At 44.9% G+C, this 20,959-nt stretch overlaps 1 protein-coding gene across 1 annotated transcript in view; it reads left to right on the top strand.

Annotated features, from left to right (window-relative positions):
* Positions 1 to 13,448, top strand: part of LOC147711064 (protein-arginine deiminase type-3-like) — a 533,984-nt gene extending 520,536 nt beyond the window's left edge. The window contains exons 15-16 of the mRNA XM_086921887.1: positions 9,010 to 9,135; positions 11,626 to 13,448. Of these exons, the coding sequence (XP_086778013.1) occupies positions 9,010 to 9,135; positions 11,626 to 11,895 (396 nt within the window). The 3' untranslated portion in view covers positions 11,896 to 13,448. The remainder of the gene's footprint in view (positions 1 to 9,009; positions 9,136 to 11,625) is intronic.
* Positions 13,449 to 20,959: the final 7,511 nt, after the last annotated feature.

Below are 20,959 nucleotides of genomic sequence, written 5' to 3'. Positions count from 1 at the left end.
CGATTAAATTAAGTCTCATTCTCAAAGTACCATCAGCATGCTTAGGCTTTCTGCACCCTGCTACCTTTGTGATCCATCATGAAAGCTAACTTCGGTTTGGGGAGCAAATGGGAAAAACGTCTAGATGTGCCTTACATTCCATATTTAGCTATTTATTGAAACAAGAATCCTTTTTGTCAGTCACAACACTTTCATAAAATAGTGTCTCTGTTAGCCAGATCCCAGCATCCTTTTAAGAGGGCTTCCCAGGAGAATGTGAAGCTACTTGTTTTTTTCTCACAAGGCAGACCTCTTGCCTTGTTAGTCACTGATCAAGGCTATGCAGCACAAATAACTAGTGATCTGTTTGGTGTGCTTGGCCAAACGCTAAACCAGGGAAACTGAGACAAGTTGCTCCATCCTACACAGCTTCTGCCAGGGCTCTCCGGCTATTAGGACTGGGATCACATGTCTTAAAGTCTGATCATGAGTATCTTAGAGTGGCCGAACACATCACCCAGTCACAGAGGCGCGATGTGAGTAATGCATAAGCATCTCTAAGATGCGGTGGGTATCTCTAGGACACTTTGGAGAAGCACTTGTTAAAAAGGTTTCGGACCACAGATCATCCCTTTTTCAAATTTCTAACTTTACGGTCGCATTGCAGACCGCATGTGATCCCTTGATTTACCTTTGCTCACATCCAGATGTTGTGGCTCTCCTATACACATGACCTTTTGCTCCCACAGTAAGCCACCGTTGAGATCTGTCACCTTTCTGCCTGATTGTTGAGTTACAAGACATCAATCTAGCTGTGTACCAGCATGATGTGACTGCATCCACTAAAGGTTTCCTTGCCTGAATTTCTGAGATCTCCGCAGACCTATGGAAAGCACAACGCGCTACATATCTATCAAACAAGATGTGTCTCGATAGCACTCTATGGAGCCGGGGTTTGGGGACATTGCCACCATGCAGAACTTCAAACAGAGGAAAATAGTTTTTTTTAAAAACTACTCTGTCTACCGATGTCAGCGTCCTCTGAGCTCATATATAATGAAGTGGGGATAGAATATTTGACAGATCTAATTGGGCTAAGACCGTTGATGGTCTGGAGATCTATATGGGCGAAGGAGGAGACCACTTTTAACAGGAGTATAATTAACGATTGTCTCCACCTGGACAAATGCCTTCAGATCCCATGGCTCAAATATGTAGTAACAACATTTAAGGACATTTTTAACATTAACATCATGGAAAATCCTAGTAGTGTAATTGAAATCCCCAAGAGAGAAATTAAACATATGGCTGGGATACCCGCCACCCCCTCTCAACACAATCCCCAGGAATTGGGAAACCGGAAACAGTTCTTGAACTTTTGGAAGGCGGGAAGGGAGTTACCCTTCCCGGCCGTATTTATTAAAATATGAAACAAAATAAAACATTAAAATAACAGTTTCATATTATGTACAATTTCATTTCCACATTACGATGTTTGGCTAACCTTAACAGATCTCTAATACAAAGGTTCTCCTAGCCGAACTAACATCCTACAAAACATTTGACTTGAAATTGTACATCCTAACGTTAAGGGCCAACGGCAAGGTCGTAACCGGTGTCAGATCCCTAAACCAGAAATACCCCCCTCACTTGTGAGAGGAGCGACCGCACAGAGGCGTACCTCAAGTGCATCTACCAATTTCCCTTTGTACTTGACGGGGGCCCCAATAAACTCGACGCCATTTAACGGTCGTTCGAGGACTCGTGTGAGGTGTCTAAAAGGTAGCGTAAACCCCCTCCCGCACCCCACACAACTTACCCATCTGCCGTCGCAGATGTCCTGGCCCCGGGAAATTCCCCAGGAGGGGCCGTAGCCCCTCCTATCCAGGAAGGGGCCTTGACCACCTTTCCTTTCCTTCCGGCGGCCTCTCCTTAGACAGGACCGCCTCCCCGTTGAGGGGCCAATTGGCCACCTCCCCCGAGCGCTCCCATCCGTAATGGGTGACGCCCCCTCATAGGGATCTTCGAATTACTGCTCACCGATCATGACCTTACCGCCCGACCAAAATAAATACGACAATTCTACCTAAGTTACTAAGATTACAAAGCAAACATCACTTATTACCAAGCGTAAATACTGATCAATCCTTGTTCCAAATTACTTTATTTGCAAAACATACTGAAAATAACCAATCTTTATTGCATCTTAAGAAATTTCACGACAATCATCACAACCTGCAAGAAAACAGAGCAAACAAAAAGATACTAAATCAACTGTATTCACCACGAATCGCTGTCCTCAGGGGCTGGTGGGTGGGTCAAAATTGGCTCTTCGTTCCGTCTCGAGCTCACGTGCAGCGGGGAGGTGCAGCTTCAGAGCACAGGAACAAGAGGATGCTTTCTTGGCTTCCGCTCCTTTTATCCGTCTTCAGGGCGGGCGTAAACCCGCCCCCGCCTGCCTCCGAGGGCGTGGCCGGCCGCGTCGGTGTCTAGGCCAGCCCACTCTAGGGCGGGAAAAAGGCGCGCCCCGGCTACGCCGCTTCGGGCATACCAGCCGAGACCCGCCTCCCGCCCAAGATGGCTTCCCGGGGGGATCGTGGTACTCCACCATACGTTCGGGGGGACCGAATGGTCGCCCCTTTCCATATGGCTGAGATACCCGCCACCCCCTCTCAACACAATCCCCAGGAATTGGGAAACGGGAAACAGTTCTTGAACTTTTGGAAGGCGGGAAGGGAGTTACCCTTCCCGGCCGTATTTATTAAAATATGAAACAAAATAAAACATTAAAATAACAGTTTCATATTATGTACAATTTCATTTCCACATTACGATGTTTGGCTAACCTTAACAGATCTCTAATACAAAGGTTCTCCTAGCCGAACTAACATCCTACAAAACATTTGACTTGAAATTGTACATCCTAACGTTAAGGGCCAACGGCAAGGTCGTAACCGGTGTCAGATCCCTAAACCAGAAATACCCCCCTCACTTGTGAGAGGAGCGACCGCACAGAGGCGTACCTCAAGTGCATCTACCAATTTCCCTTTGTACTTGACGGGGGCCCCAATAAACTCGACGCCATTTAACGGTTGTTCGAGGACTCGTGTGAGGTGTCTAAAAGGTAGCGTAAACCTCCTCCCGCACCCCACACAACTTACCCATCTGCCGTCGCAGATGTCCTGGCCCCGGGAAATTCCCCAGGAGGGGCCGTAGCCCCTCCTATCCCGGAAGGGGCCTTGACCACCTTTCCTTTCCTTCCGGCGGCCTCTCCTTAGACAGGACCGCCTCCCCGTTGAGGGGCCAATTGGCCACCTCCCCTGAGCGCTCCCATCCGTAATGGGTGACGCCCCCTCATAGGGATCTTCGAATTACTGCTCACCGATCATGACCTTACCGCCACAGGCCGGATAGTTGACCGGCTATCCGGACCCCCCAAAAAACACTCCTACCTAAAGGTCATGCTATAAACCCCTTAACCAGGCTATGAAGTCTCCTATGAGTAATTCGTTCCCCACCCGGGACAAATGAACCCCGTCCCCTAAATACATACTGTCCCCTTTGATACAACCATGCGAAACAGAATGCAGTGTATTTGAACGAAACAATCTACTCACTTTGTTATTTATCTTCCTTACTGAATGATTCAAAGCAGTAACCGAAATAGCCCCCCGCCAAACTTTCCGTGGGATCATGTGGGACCATGCAATTGTGCACCCTGGAACTCTTCTTGCCAACCAACTTACTGTGGAAAGCATTGCCTCAAGAAGAAGTCGTCTACCAGTGGCCACAAGATCGTTACCCCCAAGATGGACTATGATTATAGACGGCGGTGACCTCGTCCGCTCTAACAAACCCTCAAAAAAGAATTGAAACTGGTCAATACAGAGCCCGCCCTTTCCGTAGAAGGACACCCTGTACCCGTATTCCCAGCCACGTGACTCATATCACCTGCTTTGAATACGTCCGCGGCACGCCTCACATATGAGTGGCCCATGACCCACACCTCCTTATTCGCAGACGGTGATTTCTGACCGCTGGTCCCCAGGAGTCGGGTCGACTGTACAGTCCGCCCCGCTTCGTAAGCTTGCGTAACTGAAAATTAAACAGAGACAAGAAGCGTGAGTATATCATTACAGCTTCACAACATGTGCAACCGCACATACCTTTTATAACAGTTAGAGGACCAACGCCCCACACGTTTTACTTGCTCCACACTCAGACCCCTGGCTGTAGCCTCAGTAGCAGCCCCTATCCGAAAGGAATGGGTCCCGAACTCGCCGGGGTTCAAGCCCGCGGCCGAAATAGACATCGCAAGCACCCTCCGGAACTGAAACCTCGTCAGTGGGGTGGCGTCAGCGTGTCTCAACAAGGTCCCCCCCATGCTGCCACCCTCTGCGCTAAATATTCCTCTACGCACACAACAGGGCACATGGAAGACCCGGGGATCCTCTGAATGATTACGCAGTCCCCGATTGCACCCTGATCGGATTTGGACCTAACAAACGAGACCGTCATCGTCTCCTCCCTGACCTGAATGTGTTCCCGGCACAGTCCCCCCATCGCATCTCGCTTGTTCTTTGCCACTAATTCGCTTACCCGCATAGCCCCATGGAATGCTAGTGCAAATACGGCTCGGAACAACACTTCTTCGTACTGGGATGAACACGTTGCCGGTAGTACGGACAATAACAGGGTCAACCTATCCAGACCGATCGGGTGCCTATCGTCTACTCTGCGACCCTCAAGGCGTTGCCACCCACGTAGCGCTTTCTGCACAACGAAAGACGCTGTCGGGTCCTGGATCCCATGAGCCTTTGCCATAAAGGAAATGGCGGCCCGATGCCTCTGGGCCGTAGCTACTGATTTGCCTGCCTGATGTAAAGAGAGCAGGAATTTCACTACAAACTCTTCCTGACCCCAAAGCTCCCCCCCGGCAGTACCCAAAAAGGCCCAATAGGAACGGAACGCCCCTTCATATGCCTTCCTCGTCCTGGGTGCTAAACTCTCTCCCACGAGGTTTTGTAGTTCGGGGCACCGAGAGACCAGAGAGCTTCGGGAAAGGGTGCCGCCACCGGGTCCGCTGTGGGCAGAAAACCCCAGAAGGCCTGCATACGGAAACGAGAAAGCGCATCAGCCGCTTGGTTCATCACCCCCGGCACGTGTCGCGCCCTAAACAGTACATTCAGTTGCATGCATAACAACACAATTTCCTTGAGCAGTCTCAGAATCAATTTGCATCGTGCTGCCTGACTATTGACACACTCAACCACGGTCATGTTATCAGACCAGAACACCACAGAGTGATCCCTAAACCCTTCAGGCCATGTTTTCAAAGCCACCAGAATAGGGAACAGTTCGAGAAAAGCAATGTTACTCGTCAACCCGCACTCATGCCACCATGACGGCCATTTTTGAGCCGACCATTGTGTACCCAATATGGCGCCAAAACCCATACTCCCCGCCGAATCTGTCCAAAGCCCCAACTCCTCGGAAGACACCGCTGGTTTGTTCCAGACAATTCGACCATTGAAATCCGCCAGAAATGCCAACCAAATGCGCATGTCCTGGCGAACCTCTGCCGAGAGTCTCGTGCGGTGATGTCCTTCCTTCAAGCCGACCATGGATTGTGCAATCGAGCGGGAAAAGGGGCGCGCCATCGGTATCACTCTTATGGCAAAATTCAACTGACCCACCACCTGTTGCAATTGATGCAGGTTTACTTTCGTTGCACGAATACATGTCTCAAGGGATAACCTGAATTTTAACACTTTTTCCTTGGGTAATCGAAAACAACCTTCCACCGAGTCGAGCTCGATCCCCAGAAACTCGATCAAGGTCGAGGGACCCACAGTCTTACCTGGCGCCAATGGCACACCGAATTGATTCATTAGGACACAAAATTCATGTAAAGCATGTCCACACTCAGGATCCCCGGCTGCCCCCAAAAACAGAAAGTCATCGAGATAGTGCATAACATGTTGAAAACCTGTCTTCCTTGTGAATACCCACTGCAGAAAACAACTGAACTTCTCGAAATAGGCACATGAAATCGAGCATCCCATTGGCATACATCTATCCATGTAATAGCGACCCTGAAACTGAAAACCAAGGAGACGCTGATCGTCTGGGTGTACCGGGAGCAACCGGAATGCTGACTCGATGTCCGATTTTGCCATCAGCGTCCCGGGCCCCAGGCGATTCAACATGGCAACGGCCTCATCGAAAGATGCGTACCGCACCGAACACACTTCCGGGTCTATCGCGTCATTCACGGAAAGACCACGTGGGGCTGACAAATTATGTATCAGCCGAAACTCACCCGGATCCTTCTTGGGGACCACCCCTAGAGGAGAACAAACAAAGTTAGCAACCGGTGGCAAATCGAATGGACCGGCGACACGACCTCGAGTCACCTCTTTCCCAATCTTTACCTGCACCACCGCCGTGTGCTGCAAGACCGACAGTTGGTTCTTACAGTTTGGTACACCCTGAAAATCCCCCACTGGGATGCGGAAAACATATGAAAACCCGTTTCGTAACACCCCAGCGGAAGCATGATCCGGGTATTCGCTGAGCCAAGGAATCATTGCCATGGTATCAATCGGGGTAGGTAAAGGCGCCCCTCGGACTGTATTAGACCTGTTTGGCGCCTCCCTTACCACCGTTATCACCCGTTTTGGCTCTGCACATGGACTCAGGATGGGATGGCTGCCCACACCCTCCACACTCATGTCTGAATTTGCATGACCCCTGGGGCCTCGTACATTTCCCTCTGTTAAAATTCCAACAGATCCCCCTTTTACCTGTGTTGCCACTCGGCTTCGAGTGGTACTCGTTACCTGCACCCGTCCGAAAGGGTGTCCCAGAGTTTTGGCGGGAAGATTCCCCCCCGTTACTCCCTACCAATGGTACCTTCAACATTCCTGTACTCTCCATTTTTTGCCATGACACGGAGTCGTAACAATCCCAAGTCAACAATGGGTTGTGTTCTTTAGCTTTTCTAAACAGATTGTCATAGCAGAACCACTGATTGCCCCCATATGCCACAGAATACTCCATAATACGCGACTGATAAATGGGTAACTCGGTCAGCAACTCGGGCCTGCGCTCGCCCATGATGGAGGTAAAAATGCCCCACGCTCTGCCCCAAGTACCAATGGTCTCGTCGACCTTAAAGGCGGCCATTTTCGCGCGCCAAACACTCGGATGCATGAGCTCCTTTTGACTCTTCACATGCTCTATCTCGTAATGGTCGGTAAGCAATGAAAACATGTTTACATACTTATCCGCCCAAATCAATTCCTTAATTTCTTGTGGGACGTGCTGGGCAATCTTCTCCCTTCGAGAAGGTACAGACCCCTCCCCCGCAATCGGCAATGGCCGCTTACCTGAAGTAGACCCCGCGCTTGTCGCCGAACTTGGGCCTGCTGTACTTCCAGCCGCCGGAACCTGTGGGGGAACAGAAGATGTTGCCTTCGCAGCCTCCCTAGATTCCCGCAGTTGCCTCATTACTGCCCGGGCGTCGTCAGCCGTGGCGCCCTCGCTATCGTTTCCCAACCACGCTGCCAATTGTGCCGCTAACTCGGGGGGCATATCCTCCCTGTTCACGGGGGTGACCACCACAGGGATTGGATTCCCCTCTTTCGGCACCGGGATTGGCTCCTCACGTGGGGTTTCGGGAACCGGGGTGTCTCCCCCAAGTGCTCCCCTTCTGGGCCTCTTGCTTTTTCCACCGGGGACTGTTCCCTGCAAAGGCCGTTTCGGTCCTCCCTCCCCGTCCTTAGCCTCCACTTTTTTCTTCAGAACGGCTATCTCCTTCATGAGCATGCGGAGCATCTGCTCGGTACCGACCCGCTTTCCGACTTTCTTGGGCATTCTCAGACGGGATATCTGTAAGACAAAAGAAAGATTACAACGCTCAAAATTGGCTCTTCGTTCCGTCTCGAGCTCACGTGCAGCGGGGAGGTGCAGCTTCAGAGCACAGGAACAAGAGGATGTTTCTTGGCTTCCGCTCCTTTTATCCGTCTTCAGGGCGGGCGTAAACCCGCCCCCGCCTGCCTCCGAGGGCGTGGCCGGCCGCGTCGGTGTCTAGGCCAGCCCACTCTAGGGCGTGAAAAAGGCGCGCCCCGGCTACGCCGCTTCGGGCATACCAGCCGAGACCCGCCTCCCGCCCAAGATGGCTTCCCGGGGGGATCGTGGTACTCCACCATACGTTCGGGGGGACCGAATGGTCGCCCCTTTCCATATTTATTCGAGGAAGAAAGCCTCTGATCGCAAATGTATTAGTGGGCAGTTGTCAACGTTTAAACTTTATACTCTCCACGTGGATACTGTTGGTTTTCAACGATACTTAACAACGGTCACTAGAACATCACATCGGTTCGTACTCACTAGAATGAGACTGAGTATTGACCATCATTTGGTGGCCTTTCCTTGTGTCAGAAAATATCCAACTGCACCATGTCCATGTGATGGAGTCACAAAACAGAGCACAATGCACTTTCTCCTCATTTGAGATTTATATTTGTACCTTCGTATTGCCTTCCTTAAACCTCTATTTAAAAAATATGGCATTTTAACTGTAAATACTGCCATGAACTTTCTGTTTTCACTACAAGAGTCGGATATCTGTTTTTTCACTGCAACCTATATCCTTAAATCCATTGCTGCTAGAAAGAGTATGACATTTTAATATTTTTTATCCTGACTGTTTTTACATAGGCCAATATACAGCAAATTGCATCCCAATATTTATTGTTGTTAGGAAGAATATGACATTTTAACATTGTTATCCTGATTGCTGCATATAATATGTGTATGTATAAAATGTATTGCTGTTATAAAAAATAGGATATTTTAACACTGTTACCATGATTACTGCTGTATCTATAATGTTTTGTCTATGTTTTTATTGCCTGTGCTTTTATGATTGTTTTTAATAATCGAATAAAGCTCACTGAACTGAACTGAACTGATTTCTGTTAGGCAGAATTTATGAAATATGATTTGTTTGGTCTTTTTTCACAGTCCTGCATTAACTGGAACCGGAATATCCTTAAAAAAGAGCTGGGCCTCACTGAGCAAGACATCATCGATATCCCTGCGCTGTTCTCCTTAGAGCTTAAGAAAGCCCGGGCCTTCTTCCCAAACATGGTGAGCAGGCATCTACCGGTGCCAGAGAGAGAGCCTTAAACTATGGAAATCATAGCGAGGAGTTGGATTCCTGGCATTTAATTGAGTCTATCTCAATTCTGCGCCTCAGTGTTTCGTGTGCCCCACCTGGCACACATCATGTTGGAGGATGGTGATGACGTTAACATTTTGCCGCCTCCTGGAAGAATGTCTGCGGACGCCCATGGCGAGGACAAAGTATTACTGCATTTGCAGAGTCAGCTGAGTTTACAGAAAGTCATGCATCCCTCCAAAGTAGGTCCTGGCAAAATGTGTATTTGCACACCTGGTTCAGCTGTGCACAGTGGGGTAAGAAAACGGGGTCCAATAGGAGACCCAATAGTTGCCCCTGAGAACTAAAAAATATGAGACCAGTAGAAGTGTGTTTTGATCTTACTAGTGTTCGCCCTTGCACCTTTAGATAGGTTAAACCAAAGAAAACAATCGAGGCTGGCATAGACTGCAGGACGGATACCAATGTGCGGGCCTTTAACGGTGTGAGGAATTTACATTTCCTCTCAAAGTTTGATACGGCTAGAAAGCTTTGCATTTTGCAAAAAAGTGAAAACGTTTCTCATCTGCAAACATTTTCAAATATGGAGAGATATTCTCATAAAAAAATATTTTTCAGAAAAAAGATTTGCTTATTGATTTTTTTGTGACAATTATTTTTCTCTGTAAAATTGGATTTCGTAACGTTTGCACAGAGAAATGTTCACAATTTTTCACACTTCTAATTTATAGGGGACATGTACATATGCACATGTGTTTCCACCTGCCCATCTTGGAGAAGCAGTGTGCTCCGTTGGCCGGACAAACTCACTTGAGAGTCACACTGCTTCCCCAACCACCTACATATGCAATGCATCATGGTTAGTTGGGTCAAAACACTTAAGGGCATATGTACAAGCCCCTATCGCCACCACAACGTCACTTATATCGACGTTGTAGTGGTGATAGGGGCTGCGCCTTATTTAAAAGGCAGCGTTACGCCACATGGCATAACGCGCCCTTGTAAATAAGGCTCCCTTTCACTCTCTGGTTAGCATGAAAGGGGTGAGCAGTGGGTGTTGCAGTAGGCGTTCCACCGCAACACCCATTCATTTTGTCGCAGCTTCCTATATACAAGGGTGGCGTACATAGGAGGCAGCGCCAAAATTAAGACCAGGGAAAACCTGGTCTCAACTTGGCAAAACAAGGAGAAATAATGTAGTTTTTACTTTTTCCATGTGTGCTGCCTTGTGCCGTGGAAGGTGTCCCTTCCTGTACTTAAACAATCCCTTAGAAAAATGCCATTTTGTGACTTTCATGTGTGCTGAACGAAGCAGCACACATGACAGTAACAAAATGGCATTTTATGATTGTTTATGTGCAGGAAGGGACACCTTCCTACACATAAACAATCCTCGGCTGCACGCAGACACCCTTGCAAGGGTGTCTGCGTTCGTGCTAAGTTGCAAAACTTAGCGCCATCACAGCAGAAAATGCAAGGCTGCTCCACATTCTTGTAAATATGGTGCAGCCTTGCGTCTCAGAAGTGGCAGAGAGAGGGGTTAGACCAGGAAGGCTAACACCTCTCTCCGCCACTTCCTTGTACATATCACAGTTATGTTGTAAAAAGGCCACTTAATTTTATAAAAAGGTCAGATTGCAGTGCCCCCAGGTAACATGTGAGTTACCTCGTCTCTTCAACACAATTTTAGCTTTATTAATTTATTCATGTATTTATTGTTAAGAAATAGGACATTTGAGAGTGCACTTCCACCCTTTGTTACCTTAAATTGACATTTAATAGAGTTACAGAAAAGCCTATATAAAATATTGGGAAACCACTCATATAAGCCTCATGGCAAAATAGTTGTACTATTAAAATGTCCGAGGAACAAAATTCAGTTTTTGTCATTCTTATTGTTAAGATTTAAGAAGTGTACAAGTTCAATTTGAACATCTTTTCAGTAGTCGCTTGAACATCGTTGTTCAATTCTTTTATTAAATACATGTAACCTAAAAATGCCTTCAAGGCAGCATTAAGTTGGTCAATACAATTTTTCTTTTTTAAGGAAAAGATTTTTTTTAAATTAGTGCACTTGTCAATGTCAACTGACAAAATGAGCATAAAAAAGAAATATCACCTTTTTCATCATAGACCACAATGGTCTATTTCTTAAATTCAACGATTGGTCATTTCGTATGAAGTAAGTTTAAGCTGAAGCCCATGGGAAAGAATTAATTTCACTATATAATGTAATATTCAACCGCCGTTCTACCGATAACAAATAAGCCTAAAATGTTTAAGATTTTGGAAAGCTTTCCATATGCAGAGGAAATTTGCCCAGGGTTTTGCCCATTCTTTGTATGTGGGATGTGAATCAAAATCCATTAACATGGCCCCTGCTTTACAAACGTGCCCATTTGTATGTGTTAGTTGCCCACCAGAGCATAACAATTTTCTCCTTTTTGCCTTCTGCTCAGGTGAACATGTTGGTGCTGGGAAGCCACTTGGGCATACCGAAGCCCTTTGGCCCAATCATCGACGGAAAATGCTGCCTGGAAGAGGAGGTACGGTCGCTGCTGGAACCCCTGGGACTGCACTGCACCTTTATCGACGACTACCTCTCCTCTCACCAATACGATGGAAACGTGCACTGTGGTACCAATGTGCTCCGCCGCGCCTTCTCCTTTAAGTGGTGGAACATGGACGTGCCTGCGCTCAGCAGAAGTGATATACTTTCAGCACTGTGACAGGACAGAAAAGGAACATCCAAGTAATGGTTGACCCTTAGAATGGTCCTAATTTCAAATCCACTTTTAAAATCATTTATACCTGGGCGGTCACTTAAAAATGGTCACTTAGGAGCATATTTATCATTATATCATCATATCACGCAGTGTAGCAATTCACCTTTCTGTACTGCGTGATAGGGAAAGGGCCAGGAATGCGCTGTACTTTAGCACAGCTGCGCATTTCTGCCTTTCCCCGTCTCTGGCGCACAATGTGCTACCTAGCGCAACACATACACTCTTGCAACAGGGTGCAAGGGGGCTTGCATTGTTAGCAGGATTGTTTTTGCACAGGAAGGGACACCTTCCTGCACTAAAACAATTCCCTGAGGCATTTTCCTATTTCTATGTATGCTGCACACATAGGAAATAAAGATATTTTTTCTCGTTATCCCTCACCAGGGGACAAGTACCAGTTTTGGTGCATTTCCAGGTCTATCACTTATGGTAAATCTGGGAATGCATCAGCATCCTTAGGTTTTGGATGGGAACACCCACGCACAACCCATGGAACGCCACCCTGAGGGAGAGTAACCCAAAGCAGCGAATTGTGCTACGTTGAGTTCATCTGGATTAATCAAGCCAATGAGGGCCATGTAAGGGGCCTTACGTGGCTTTATAAATTGCATTTTAAGGGATGCATTGCTGTTGCAACCTGTTGCGTGGTGCAAAAAGCGTCACAACCCTTTGATGAATATGTCTCTAAGTGCTCATTCTGAGCCGAGCCCAAATTGTACACACATTTTTATTCTTCTGTTAACACCAGATTTTGTCTGATGGCAATAACGACTGTAAAACTTGTAAAATGTCAAAACTAGGCGCTTACTTATGTTAGTCACCTTTCCAATGCGGATCAATAAATCGGGTACTAAAGCATAACGAACACCTGCCACAAATGTAATTTTGTCCAGGGCCTTTTAGTGTCCGTCAATAATGATTGACTCTAAGTAACAATGCTAGTTAGTGTCTAGGTATATTTTCACTTACTCATGGGAATTTGCTTTGAAGCGCCTTCATCTGTTTTTACAGAACTGATTCAACAAATACTTCTAGCCTGTGAAAAGTCTCTACTAATTTTCCAGAAATCCCCCAGCTGTTTTTTATAAAAGATCAAAAAAAGATTAAAAAAATATCACACATTACAAAAAGATACGTTGATCAATGAACTGTTTGTTTTCCGGCAAATCATTCATACAACTCTGTAGAACATCTGTAGGTAAAGTCACACAACCTGAGTCAGTGTTGGACCTGAAAATACTCCAGGTATCCACAAATTTTAGTGGTAGGGGATTGGGGAGGAGCGAGTGGCGGTCTATCTATTTGTTAATGTGTATTTTGCTACTTGTTCTCCTCAATCTAACCTATGACCTATGTGATCTCCATGTGATCTCCATGATTTGAACCATTGTAGTGTGCCTTTATTATCTGCACTCATGTAAAGCGCTCTGATACGCCCGGGTCCAGCCAGCGCTATATAAAACCTTTAAATAAATAAATAATCTATAGTCTGCCTACAAGTATGCATTATTTTCCACATCTCGTAACGCTAATGACGAAATACAGTTTAAAAACACAGTAATGTTTCTGGTATAAAAGCATAAGGCATGTTAACAGGAGCATCCCAAACTTGAGAGGCAGGACATAGATCCGTACTGTGCATATCTGAGCGGTTTGAAAACAGATTACAAAAACCTCAATGTTGGAGGGTTGTGGGAACATGTCATTGGGCAATTTGCAGACAGCATTCTGTACAGTTATTTTTTATATTGCATATTGTTTCATTTTGAAGCACAGGAAGAAATAGCGTTTTACTTAGAAATCATGACATTTTTGGTCATGCACCAACACCTGGATTCGAACTCATCCGTGTCAAATAAAATACATTTGAATAGATGATGATAAGAGCTATTTTTTAATCAGGCTTTAAAGCATGCCCCTTACTCCACCCATAGGCCACTGTGCTTCCCGACATTCAACAGATGGATTTTTTAGCAGCAAATGGGAACAAAATGCTTTTAACATTTCCAATTTCAAATAATTTTCAAATTATAGATCTTGAAGGCAGGCGGTCTTGTTCAAGAGGGACAGCTGGAAAGTATGAACATATTTAAGGATGATTTGAAGCACATTTTATAGCTTCCTCTATAAAAAACATAAAAATGTAAGTAGGGATGCTGTGTATTTTTATTCTTCTCTCATCCATAAAATGCCTACTTGTGTACCCCACACCACTACCATGCGCCAGCCTTGGGACCTGTGCTAGGAAGGAGTCCTTCGATTGAGGGTTGGCATCGTGGTCGCTCACACAACTAGTGGATGGGTCCATTCTTACAGTGGGTGGATTTTCTCAATATTTTCGCTCAACATATCGTTCAATATTTCAGTGGTGTGAATGTCTAGAAAAAGCATGTTTTTACACACAAAGTATATCAGTAGCAATCCCATCATAGGAGCACAAAACAGAATTGTGAAGTATTCAGAGATTGCTGTTCAGCTCACACAGCAACATTTATAGCAACACGCTTCCACATTACATTTTCTAGTTTGAAGCAAGAAGTAGCTTTTTCCCAACTGTAATGTATGTACACCGATTAGCTACTTGTGTAGTCGCCCAGGTATAAACTCCCTCAAAATGTCACAGGGCTTTCCTCTGGTCTCGAAATGGAGAATCAGTTCCCAAGCGAGTTTATTTTGGTAGAATCGCATAGAATGTTTTGGTCCATCTGATCCATTTATAATCTGGCAGCATCAGTAATGAGGTGTGGTTTTTCACTCAAAAAGAAGTGAAATAAATGTAATGGCTCAATTTGTATTCCAGCATGTACACCGTTGTACACATTGTAACATCACGACAAGGTGGAATATCCAAATTCTTTGACAGTTTTGGACTGTATGGATGTCTTCTTTTATTGATGTCTGATCTGTGATCTGTAGGCCCTGGTATGTCAGATGTGCTCAACAAACAAGCAAGACAAATGGATATGGTTTTCATTCATAATGCCCTTCACAATTGCATTAGTGATGCAGCGTATTGTGTAGTAAAACCTCTGTAGATACTTCCCTGCCACATTTCTAAACATTCACTTAATTGTTTAGGGAAAACTAAAATCAATTGAGTTTTTTTTAAAAATAAATGTTTCTTTTCTCACTGATGAATGTAACTATACTGATACATACAATGAATTAATCAATGAATGTCATTGTGTTTTTAGTGAAATGAACCACAGTATTACTTTGCATTTCATTAGGAAAGCAGCGTTAGTGGTCTTTGCAATCTTGGGTGGTCGGACCTGCAGTGGCCTGGTTGGCCTCTTTTCTGAGTTTTCGATCATTTCAGGTTGTCTCTTCCAACTTTTCTTCTTCCGTCCGATCGTCTGAGGATGGGGTGCCTCAGGGGTCCTCACTGAGCCCTATGCTCTTTAATGTCTATGTGAGGCCCCTGGCTACCATCGTGGAAGATGCTGGTCTTTCCCTTTACTCATATGCAGACGATACTCAAATTATCTTCTCTCTTTCTTCGGCCAAGCTGTGTTCCCCGTCCGCTCTCAAACAGTGCCTTAGTCGAGTGGCGGAGTGGATGCAGACGAACCTCTTAAAACTGAATGGGGACAAGACGGAGGTGGTTATTTTGGGCAAGCATAAACATCTTTGGGGCCCCCAACATTGGCCCCCAGAAATGGGCACTCTACACCTTCCTGTTGCGCAGGTACGAAACATTGGTTTTGTTTTGGATGATTCGCTCTCCATGCGGCAACAAGTGGAAGTGGCAGCCACCTGTTTTACCATCTTAGGGTGGCTTCGGAAAATCCTCTGGATGCTCCCTGACTCTACCAAGCACATTGTAGTCCAGGCCCTGGTCATCTCTCGCCTGGACTATGGCAATGTGCTTTACCTTGGAGGAACTCAGGAGATCCAGAGGAAACTCCAGCTCGTTCAAAATGTTGCTCCCCGCCTCTTATGCAAGGTCCCATGGAGATCCTCCATCTCTCCATATCTCAAAGACTTACACTGGCTCCGCATTGAAAGCTGAGTCAAATTTAAGGCCCTTTGCTTTATGTATAAGATTAAGCAGGGGTCAGAACTGGCCTATCTCCAGTTTCTCGTCCAACAATATGTTCCTTCCCATCCTCTCAGATCTTCATCTCAAGGGAATTATTTGATTCCACGTTTTAAACTGATGAGAATGGGCGGACGCTCCTTCTCTTGTCTGGCTCCAAAACTGGAATTCTCTTCCAGCAGCATTGAAATTTGAACCATCCTTGATGAAATTTCGCAGAGACCTGAGGACCTGGCTCTTCCCTCAATGAAAACTTTGGACTCACTTTTGTGCTACCTCTTGCAGCGCCGTGAGTCCCCATTGTGGGTAGCTGTGCGCCTTATAAATGCAATTATAAATAAAAAATAAATAAATAAAAATAGCCTGAAAAGTTACTCTTTTTGGCAAAGAGTCCATTTAATGTTCTCATATTAGCGATGGAAGGGACAAAGCTTTGAGGTGGTATCTTCTCTCTGTTGCATCAAAGTGTAAAACAGTAATGTATATAATAGAGAAGTGAAACTTTTCTGGAGCTCCCCAAAAGTACCTAGTGTGCCATCTTCACCAGTTACACTTTAACTCAAAATCTGGAAATCGCTTTTCGCCTCAATTTCGATGTACCAATACTTGTATTAAACAACTGGTTGTTTGCCAGCTAGACTAATGCAAATCTGTACTCTTTATATCTCCTGCTGTCCCCAGTGTCACCTTCAAGGATTTATCTTAAGTATATTTTGAGGCCTCCTGCTTCGAATAACATTGTATTACATTACCAACTTTCTGCAATTTCAAGGCTGCATGATTGCATACAGTACTGAATTATACTTTAGGCTGTCAGCGAAATAGAGAGAGGTGAGAAAGAGGGCAAATCACTTTCATGTGGAGCCCCTATAAAAGATGGAGCTCAGGGCAATAGCTCACTTTGCCAATGCCTTAAAATGTCTCTGTCGTTCCTCCTTCCCAAACTATGAGATAATCCTAGACTTTTCCACTCTGGTACCCATACATATTTTAACCTTCTTGAACCCACTATCACATTTTTTTTACTGACAACAACTGTCAAGCTTACAGAGCACTACAGGTCTCCTTAGATTTTTCTCATATGTTTCTTATACATCTTATATTTAAATATGTCTGTGGTTTTATTGGCGTTTACCTTTGTGTGTGTGTATGTCCCCATCTATACCTCAAAATGGCCCCTCTACATCAAACCCAATGACCCCTAAGACCCAGTGCCAATTTGCAAATCGGAGTTTTTCACCCTCCTGTTGCCCTTCAAAGTACCCTCTTCTCTGTAAGATAAAACTCTCCCCTCCCTGAGCTCCTGCCAAGTGACATTTAAAAACTACTCACAACTATCTAAAAGATACCAAATGCCACTTTTACTCACTTCAGACAACGCTTTCCATCCTGTGCAAGCCATTTGATATTTTACACATGTAACAAGTACTGCTGGACACTTGGTAGTTCCTATTTGCCAAGGAAGGTTGTCTTGGATCAACGAATGGCTGGAAGAAGACCTGCCAGATAAACTTTCAATTGACAAGAAGGAACATCTAGCTCAGGAAATCATGCAGCAGTTTGGCAGGCATTCAGTTCGAGTAAGAGAGGGAAAGCAGCAGGTTCGGACAGTCTCCCTACTGCATTTTTTTAAAGTGATGTAGAATTATACTTCTCTTGACTAGCAATTATGAAGAAAGGGGCCACATTGCCACACTCATAGAGCTACCTTAAAACATGAAAAAGACCCTTCCGCACTTGAGTCTTACAGACCCATATTTCTCCTAAATAGCGATTATACAATCTCCAATAGAATCCTAACAAAAAGGCTGAGTATGGTGGTGGAAGATATAATACACAAGGATCAGAAGGGCTTCATGGGGGAAGGCACTTGTATAAGTTGAGCCATTAGCTAGTAAGCTCAATAGACCTAGCCATGAATTTTAAAATTCTGTCGGGCGTTATGACATTGGATGCTACTGAAGCCTTTGACAGGGTCAATTGGATCTACTTGAATGCAGGTCTAAAACATTGTAATTTAGGGGATCATTTTTGCAGGGCAATACAGCTGATCCATAAGAACCCCACTGGCTAGACTCTCCATAAATGGTAGGCTGACCTCAGAGTTTAAAATCACAAGGGGCACAAGGCAGGGATGTCCATTATCCACACTGTTATTAAATTGGTTTATAGAACCCTTGGCACGAAAGAACAGTAAGGAAAGTGCAATAAGCCCCTTAAGATATGAAGTCCGGGAAAATAGGTCATTCTATATGCTGGTGATTTAATGATGTACAAACTACATACTGCCCTCCAGATGATTGAGCGGCTGACAGCAAACTGGACAGAGAAGAAGTGTTGGGTTAAATTGCAAACCCTGTAAAGACCAAGATATTGGTTTGGAATCTAGAGAGTGGGAATCAAATAATAAAAAAGGAGATAAAATATCCCAGAATCAATTTTACACAAGATCTAGACAAAATTGCAGAATCAGACTTCATTAGGGTATTGACGGAAATGGACAAACTGTTGACGTGCTAGTCTTACCTGTCGCTAACAATATTTAGGAGGACCAATTTCATAAAAATGACTTTTCTACCAATATGGCCATTTCTTTTTAATGTAATCCCCCTATATTTTAAGAAAGAGTGGCTGGAGAATCTGGGCACCAAAGGTAGCAAGGACATCCTGGAAAAAGCTCCATAGGAAATGTGATTTGGGTGGGTTCTCACTGCGGACTTTCAGCTTTATGGATGGGCATTCCAGCTAAAAAAAAGTAGGTGAATCTACGGAAGATCGAAGACCCATAAATGAGTGCCCTCTTTAAGGCAATGCTGAAAGGTGCAAGAGGGGGGGGGGGGATGAATCAATTTCTTTACAGATTCGGAGATATACAATTTTGCAAAAAGTTGAGATTAGAAGGTCTGCATGCGAGAGGCCTCCTGTGGTCACGTGTCAGGCAGGCTATAAAGCACTCATACTACAGTAGATTTGCTCTTGTTTTGGACTCGCTGGTTACACCTGAATGGATAGAGAGTAAATGTACATCTTCGATTAGGGAGGTGGTGTACACAGCTGAGGACAGCTAATACAAGATGAGAAGCTTTGCTCATAGGAGGATTTACACGAGTGTAGCCTGGGAAATATCCCCTATTTTAAGGTTGTTTAACTAAAACGTTGATCAAGGGCATTGAGGGTGAAGGGCGGGAAGACTAACGAATTTGAACAATTGTTGTTGAAAAAGCATCCGAGGAAGAATGAGGTTTCCTCTTGGCATTGGCTGATCTTGGAAACTGAGGATGGAGAATTTGACCTTCCCGCGGAGCTATGGGGCACATACTTGCCGAAGCCACAGATCCAAGACTTATGGCAAGTATTAATGTGCCCACCTTACAGCAAGGTAAAACCTGCCAATTTAAGGAGAAATAATTTCTTTTCCCTTCATAGGACATTTCGGACACCAAAAAAGATCTCGAAATTGGGAAAAGTAGTCTCCGCATCCTGTTTGAAATGTGGTTTAGAAAAAGCAGATAATATGCATATGTTTATGGAATGCCCAAGAATCAAGCAATATTGGGATGAAGTGGGTAATGCTAGGAGTGATATACTCTGGACAGATATTAAGGTAAGCCTTCAGGAGTACATCCAAGTCTGGAAAGTTGAGTAAGGACAAAAGTAAGCCCAACTTCTATCTAGTATTACTGGCAAGAAGGTACATTTGTAGGAAGTGGATGTCTAAGGCATCCCCCATCAAATCTGAATGGCTTGAGTCTGTAAACGACATTTTAAAATGCATATGAATACTACTTGCTCAAGAAGATGTAGGATCTGGTGGTAATGTGGAAGGGGTGGACAACAGCGGTGAGTGAATGAAGAGAAAGTTGGCTGAGGGAAAGAAGAGTGAAAAAGCTACTCTTGATATCCTATTAATACACATGACTCGGATCTTAGTAACTCTGCATAGCAGGAAAGAGTCGCAAAAATTTTCCCACGCTTGTCAAACTCACAACTACCTTAGCGAGATAAAAGAGCGAATCAACATGATCTGAGATTGTTAGCTGTAGGTGAAAGAGGTGAATGAGGACAAAAAAGGGGAGGTTGTCTTTGGTTTGCTGGTGTCAGTTGGGATTCCAGTGGTCATTTAGTGTTTGGCAGAATGGGAACCCCATTTATCAATTGTCATTTAGAGGTGGGGTACTGCCATTGCTCTAGCAGTGAAGTCTCAGCTGACTCCACATATGGAAAACCTTGAACTAGTCACTCGTCTGCCACAGGGTCACCTTGTCATGGTGGTGAATGCCACACCCCATTTAGGGCTTGTCTTCAGTCGCTGAGTTTTGCTGTTTTTCTGTCTGAGACTACCATGAGAGGCATGACAGTCAAATGCAGTAAGATGGAACAACCACTGGCAAAGCCAATAGGTCTGGACATTTTAGTGCAACTGCTGAGTCTTTGGCTTTGAAAATGTAAAGTGTTGTTTCAACAAACTAAAAGGAAATATTTCAAATACTGCAATAAAAGCAAGTACATTTCTTCTGATATCTCAAAACTGTACACTGAATTAAATGTTTTCAATTGTTATAAATGACATGGTTTCTTTTTTAAATCCTTTTTTTCAGGTTTTGGAACATAATTAACAAGGAATAAGGGAGGGTTAGGATGTAAAGAGAAACACTTTAGAACCCTAATTTACCTTCCACAGCATTCAGCAACTGTTGTAGCTTAGAGAATAGATTTCTGGGCCTTCAAGAGAAGTGTTGAACTAAGTATACCTTTTGCATCTAATGCCAGCTGAGTAAGTGCATCAGATGGCTGTTTGCTCAATGCCTTAACATCCTTTGTATACCAAACCTTATGCATTCATGCAATATGTGGGATGCAGGAGAGAAACCAAGCATTACCGTATGCTTTTCAACCATACCAGAGAAAGAGTTTGACTGCTGCTGTGCTTTAACAGACCAAATCAGGGGAGTGCGATGAGCACCACAG

The sequence above is a fragment of the Lissotriton vulgaris genome, chromosome 5 (genome assembly GCF_964263255.1).
Source record: "Lissotriton vulgaris chromosome 5, aLisVul1.2, whole genome shotgun sequence".
NCBI lineage: Eukaryota > Metazoa > Chordata > Amphibia > Caudata > Salamandridae > Lissotriton > Lissotriton vulgaris.
The sequence above is the reverse complement of the archived record's forward strand: the minus strand, read 5'-3'. Positions and strand labels throughout refer to the sequence as shown.